Source organism: Prionailurus viverrinus, chromosome A1 (genome assembly GCF_022837055.1).
Source record: "Prionailurus viverrinus isolate Anna chromosome A1, UM_Priviv_1.0, whole genome shotgun sequence".
Classification (NCBI taxonomy): Eukaryota; Metazoa; Chordata; class Mammalia; order Carnivora; family Felidae; genus Prionailurus; species Prionailurus viverrinus.
The window spans coordinates 229,080,282-229,086,281 of record NC_062561.1 but is presented as its reverse complement, the minus strand read 5'-3'; the positions used below and the strand labels follow the sequence as shown (position 1 = coordinate 229,086,281).

The 6,000-nt window shown below is 51.4% G+C and overlaps 1 protein-coding gene across 2 annotated transcripts in view; it reads left to right on the top strand.

Moving 5' to 3' along the window:
* The first annotated feature begins 926 nt into the window (after window positions 1-926).
* The window catches only part of OTULINL (OTU deubiquitinase with linear linkage specificity like), a 31,747-nt gene continuing 26,673 nt past the window's right edge, over window positions 927-6,000 (top strand). For both annotated transcript variants that reach the window (XM_047864462.1, XM_047864454.1), the window contains exon 1: window positions 927-1,392. In XM_047864462.1, coding sequence (XP_047720418.1) covers window positions 942-1,392 — 451 coding nt within the window. In that variant the 5' untranslated portion in view covers window positions 927-941. The remainder of the gene's footprint in view (window positions 1,393-6,000) is intronic.

The following is a 6,000-nucleotide window of genomic DNA, read 5'->3' as shown; positions in this document are numbered from 1 at the left end:
TCTTTTGTGAATCATGGGTTGCAGAATGATGGGCTGGTTGAGAGATCAGACCTTGGTTCAACCTCTGCATTAGCATTTACTGAGCCTCAGTTTTCTCATCCGCAAACCGGAGGTAGTAACCTACCGCATGGGCAAGTGTGAGGATTAAGTGAAATAATATGGAAAATAATACATAAAAGGATTATCCAAGTGCCTGGCCTGATGTCAGGTGTCAGTAAATGCCTCGCATTGTATTAACTCCTGTTGCTCTTAGAATTTTGCCAGAATTCCCAAAGACCTGTGATCCTTTGCCCTGAGATTCAGAAAAGGGGAAAGTGATTCAATTCCTTGACATTGACCTAAGTATACCGGAGCCACCGAAGATTCCAGAGTGTTTTCCACGTCTTTCTTTAGTTACGGAGTTTGTTTCAAAAGGTGCCAAAACATGCCACACGCAAATCTGTTTCTGTCTGGAATTGTGTATATTGGAGAAAAAGGAAGTGTTCAACAGGACTTCCATTTTCTTCCCTTTTCTTCCGAGAAAGGGTCCCTCTGAATAGAAAACCAGGGGCAAAAGAACCTTGTTGTGAGCGCCTTTTTATTGTTGAGCTGTTTATTTTTTTCTTTTTGATAACCCACTTTATCAGAAGATTAATCTTGTCATTAACGCACATATTCCGGCTACTAAGGTACACTGTGACTTCTGAGTAAGCATAACCGTTCTGCTGACCTAGGGGAAAATAAAGATTTTTTTTTAAAATGTGCCCTAAGTAGTGGAAGAGGCCCTGGGCCGACAGCAACATCTGGATTCCAGTCTGGCCCTCCCATGGCCGTGACCCATCAGCGGGTTCTTGTCTCGGCCAGGGATGGCGATCCTTCTGCACCCTCGCCGTGGAGAGGGAAAAGGCACCTGTCCCTCTCCCCCATCATCCCACGCACCACGTTTCTTTGATTCCCACTCAATGGGCTTTCGATGTAAAGTGCCAGGGAGGTCGCGGGATCCGTCCAGGTGGAAACCCCAGGACGTCTCCGGAGGAGCAGCGCCGGGAACCCAGGAGCGGCTTCCACGCTGCGCGCACAGCGCCGGGAGCCCGAAGCTGCCGACGGTAGACCCCGTCTGTGCGCGGAGGCCCCGCCCATCTCCGCCCGAGAGCCCGCCCACCTCCGCCGCGGCCTCCCATTGGCGGCCCCGCGCGTCCGTCGGCCCCCGGGCTCTCCCGGGCGGGAGCGCCAACCGCGGGCCCCACCCCGCGCCTCTCGAGCCAGCCAGCCGCGCCGGGCGGCCGCGGCGTCTGACGGACCGACGGAGGAGGCTCCGCGCCCGTCCGCAGCGCGCGGCCGGCATGGCGGCGCCGAGAAGCCCCCCGCGGGCGCGGGCGCGGGAGCGGGAGGGTCCTCGCTCCCCAACGGCAGGTGGGCGCCGGGCCGGGGGCGGGGAGGGGGGCCGGGGGCGGGGAGGGGGCCCGCGGGCAGTCCCCCTGCGCGCTGAGGGTTGGAAGGTCCGGGGCGCCGCCCCAGGGCAGGGGGCTGAAGCCTCAAAACACCCCCGGCAGCGTTGGGGCTGCCGTCGGGGACGGGGGTCGCGTCGCGTCTGAATGGGAACGCGCCCTCGGGAGGCAGATCTGTTTGGGTCGAGGCCGCGAGCGACCTGCCGAGGCAGGGAGGGCAGGTTCCTGGGAGGAGGGAGCCCGTCTGGTGGGCTGGAACGGGGTGGGGGTTCAGACAGCGGCCGGGGTCAGGCTCTGCCGCCGAGGAGGGGCAGCGTCCCCTTCTAGGTGTCCCCTCTGAGAACTTGATTGTTGTCGGGGTGGCGGGGGAAGTTGACGCGTTTCGCGCTTTGGTGGCGGAGGATGTGGCCCACACCTTCGCAGCAGTCGAGACTTGCTGAACAGCAGAGAAAAGCTGGCTGTTGAACAAAAATGTCACCAAGGACAGGAGCAGCAGCACAGAATGGCCCAGGTCGCGCGCGCAAGTCTGGTCGCCGAGGTGGGGGCGCAGTCCCTGTGGCTGGGCGTCTCTGCTCTCTGCGTTGGTAGCTGGGGTAGGAGTGAAGGGTGTTTTCCTTCCCCCGCTTCAGCTGTGCCCTCCAGGCCCCGCTCCGAGGAGGATGAACGTGGCTGCTTCTCAGTTATGAGCACGTTCCCGTTCCGTGTTTGTCTGGTGGCCCCCGCAGGGGTGGGTGTGAACCTGCCGGCGATTTGGGGGAGAGTGCCGATTCACAAGCGCCGAGTTTGGGCTGCAGATACGGCAGCGTTTATGGGAAGTTGGCAGGTGCCAGTACTGGCTATTGACTGGGGTTCTTGGTCCCAGCAGGAGCTTTTGATTCACACAGCAAGCTGTTGGGTGTGGTGGAAACAGTGCTGTTCTGGGAGTCTGGACATGAGTTCTAGACCTCATTCTGCCCAGGACTGTGTGCCTGGAAGCCACAGCCACTCTGGACTTCTACGTCCTCATGTTGGGGTAGCTGATCCATAAGGCCCCTCCCAGTCTAGAATTCTGTAATTGACTTCCCTCCCAGCCTCAAAAGTTTGGAAATTGAACTCCCTTTCAACCTTTCTGCACCCTGAATGATAATCGAATTAGCCAAATATTTCCTGTGGGTGTATTCATTTGAACTTTTCATGATGTGATTTTTTCCTCCCTTTCTCTTTGCCTTACTTTGGGAGAGAAAGCAAAGCTGGAAATGGGGGTAGGGCTCAGCAGGAGAAAGCTGGTTTGGGAGGCAGAAAGGTGCCTGCTCTGGACTTAGCCTAACAATCAGGAATTTTTCCTTCCAATGCATCAAGTTCAAGGTGTGCCAGCACTGGGAACTCAGAATTCTTTCCTCAGCTCCAGCCTGTGGGGACTGTAGTTCCTGTGCACAGTGCAAGAATGTGATTCAAGGATCAGGTTATGGAAAACTTTTTTTTCCCCTCCAAAACATAACCACATAACCTCTGAGGACTTAGGAGCATAGTTTCCCTTCTTTACCAGTCATGTTTGGAGGTGAAAATGTTTTCGAGTCCCTTGCCAAAGCTAGGATGGGAGCGAGTTATTTTTACCTACCCCTCTTTTCGTAAGAGAGAGACTTCTGAAATCATAGCAAATGCTAACAAGTAACACTTGACAATAAAAACTAAATGGACAGCAACCGAAGGAAACCCAGGGAACGAGTAGGGGTGGAAAGCATTTTTTGGTAGCCAGTTTTACTGTTTCTTTTTCACTGGGTATTGAGACTCATGCACTGAACATCTGTGCACCGTATTATGGGAAAGACACTGTCGGAATTGGAATACTAGACAGGGAAGTGGCGCCCAAGATGATTTGGTGCAATGCCCTGAGGCCCCAAGAAGACCCGGGAGGAAACAGGAAGCAGGGGTGACCTGCCCACTGTAGGAGAAACTCAAAATCCTTAGCATACCTTTGGCAGTCTGGTGTTTGAAGCGGGGATGTGTGCCCCACGTTTTTCCTGGCTCCTTGTGCCTCTGGCCAGCCTCAGGGTGATTAACTGTTGTGGTTCTTCACAGAAAAGCCTGCAAGTTTTCATCCAGGCCCTCAGGAGCTGCAGGACCCTGTGGTGGTCCCTAGGCGCTCGCCTGGGGTGACAGGAATGCCCAGTTGTGGAATGGGGGACCCATCGACCGTGTGCCCTGGTTCCAGCAACACAGAGCGCAGCTCTGCCCCCCGCCCCCGCCTTTCTTGTTTATGTGCTGTTCTGAGTAAGATTTTGTTTGCGAAAAAGTCTAATGCTAAACAGAAATTTTAGAAGTAATGGTAACGGCCAATATTTTTGAATTTTGCTGTTATCTTTATTACATGTAAAGAGCTTAGGACGATGCATGGCCCGTAGTAAGCACTGCAAAGTTAGCTTACTCAAGGGTTATTATTATCACTATCTTATGCCATGACGTAGTTGTTATTTTTATCCCTATTTTATTGAAACCAAGTGACGTGCAAACTTATACCAGATTTCCCACTTCCCACCTAGACTTTTCTGTTTACAAGATGCGTTCCTCAATACCATGGAATACATTATTCCAAAGCCATTCAAGGATAACTTTACGTACAAAGCAGATGTTTCTGATCCGCTGAATGCTGTCTTTGTCTCATTCCCTTGGACAGTCATAGGTACCACACTCGGTAGACCCGTGAGTCTGCCTGGTGAGCACGTCTGTGTTTAAAGGGAGAGGGGGCAGGTCAGAACAGCTAAGGACCAGGCGGCTGGTCCCTGGCGAGAAGAGTTATGAGGATCGGGGTGGGGGGGTGAGCGCACATTCCCTCCTCAACGCAGACTGCGGAGGGTGCTAGGAATTGTGATCTTATTCTAGAGCCGGTGCCTTCCAAGCCTCTGCTCTCAAGGACTTGAACCACGAGCAGAGGGGGTGCTGGCAGTGGCCAGTGGGTGCCCAGGAGGAGATGAGGTCCTTTGTGTGCTAGTTGTAACCTTAAAGAGAACTATTTCCCTAGGTTGGAGGCTTAGGAACAAAACCAAACAAGACCCAAATGCTGCAATTAAAAACATACACAACAGAACGCCTAAAACCAAATGGTCCGTGGTTGGTATTTTTTTTGCCAGCCTGTTTGCCCCACTTTTATACTTTTCCATTTCCGTGAAATGGATTAAGTGCCAAGTAAAATGTAAATGTTGGTACCAAGCGTCTTAGCTAAGTAGAAATCTTCGATTGGCACAGTTACGCATTTGAAAATGACCTTTCACACTCTCAACAATAGCCAAATTATGGAAAGAGCCTAAATGTCCATCAACGGATGAATGGATAAAGAAATTGTGGTTTATATACACAATGGAGTACTACATGGCAATGAGAAAGAACGAAATATGGCCCTTTGAAGCAACGTGGATGGAACTGGAGAGTGTGATGCTAAGTGAAATAAGCCATACAGAGAAAGACAGATACCATATGGTTTCACTCTTATGTGGATCCTGAGAAACTTAACAGGAACCCATGGGGGAGGGGAAGGGGAAAAAAAAAAAAGAGGTTAGAATGGGAGAGAACCAAAGCATAAGAGACTGTTAAAAACTGAGAACAAACTGAGGGTTGATTGGGGGGTGGGAGGGAGGGGAGGGTGGGTGATAGGTATTGAGGAGGGCACCTTTTGGGATGAGCACTGGGTGTTGTATGGAAACCAATTTGACAATAAATTTCATATATTGAAAAAAAAAAAAAAGAATGAAAATGACCTTTCATCTGGCTCCCCGGAGTGGGTGGGCGCCTACGGCACCCCGTGTCGTCCTCGCCAGGGGAACAGTAGGCATTTGAGTTCTGTTTATGGTGCTGGCCACGGAGACACTGCCCATGGATAGTCTTATGTAATCTTTACAGCCACCAGTCTGACGCTCGGAACGGTTACGGAATTTGCTCAAAGTTTCCAGCTAAGAAGCGGTGGCCAGGATTCCAGCCCTGGCAGCGTGGCTCCACCCACAACCGATTCTTAAGCCTCCACCTCTTCTGCTTCCTGAAGCTCGGCTCAGGCTTATACCTGAGAGCGCTCTGGTCTCCGGGTTACATTTCAGCTGTTGGCCATTCAAGCTGGGTTCCCATTTTACACCCTTCTTGTTGCTACACAGAACTCACAGGTCTGGGGTACAGAAGTGAGATTATGACAGGGTCATCATGATCGAGCTGAAACTTGCAACATACGTGGTTGCTGCTTTGTAGCTATTAAAGCCCCTTCACCATCTTGAGCAGAGCGAGTTGGTTATTGGGCTGGTGTATTTGACCTTTGTCTCCGGTCCACTTGATCTTTTGGCAAATATTCAGTTACTTAAAACAACCGTTCTCAGAACTGAGGTGGCACACGCATTTACTGATGTGTAATTAACAATGCAAGAACATGAGATGTTATTTCACAATAAATCACCAGAGAAGAGTGTTTTGTTTATGCACTTGTTTTGCCAGTAATCTCTTGTTCTAGCCCATCTATACCCCATTTTTCTACTTTCTCACTTAATTGGAACCAGAAGAGACAGGCGGCATCATGTTTAAAATAAGAGGAGGTGTTATGTTCATTTCTAGGAGACTA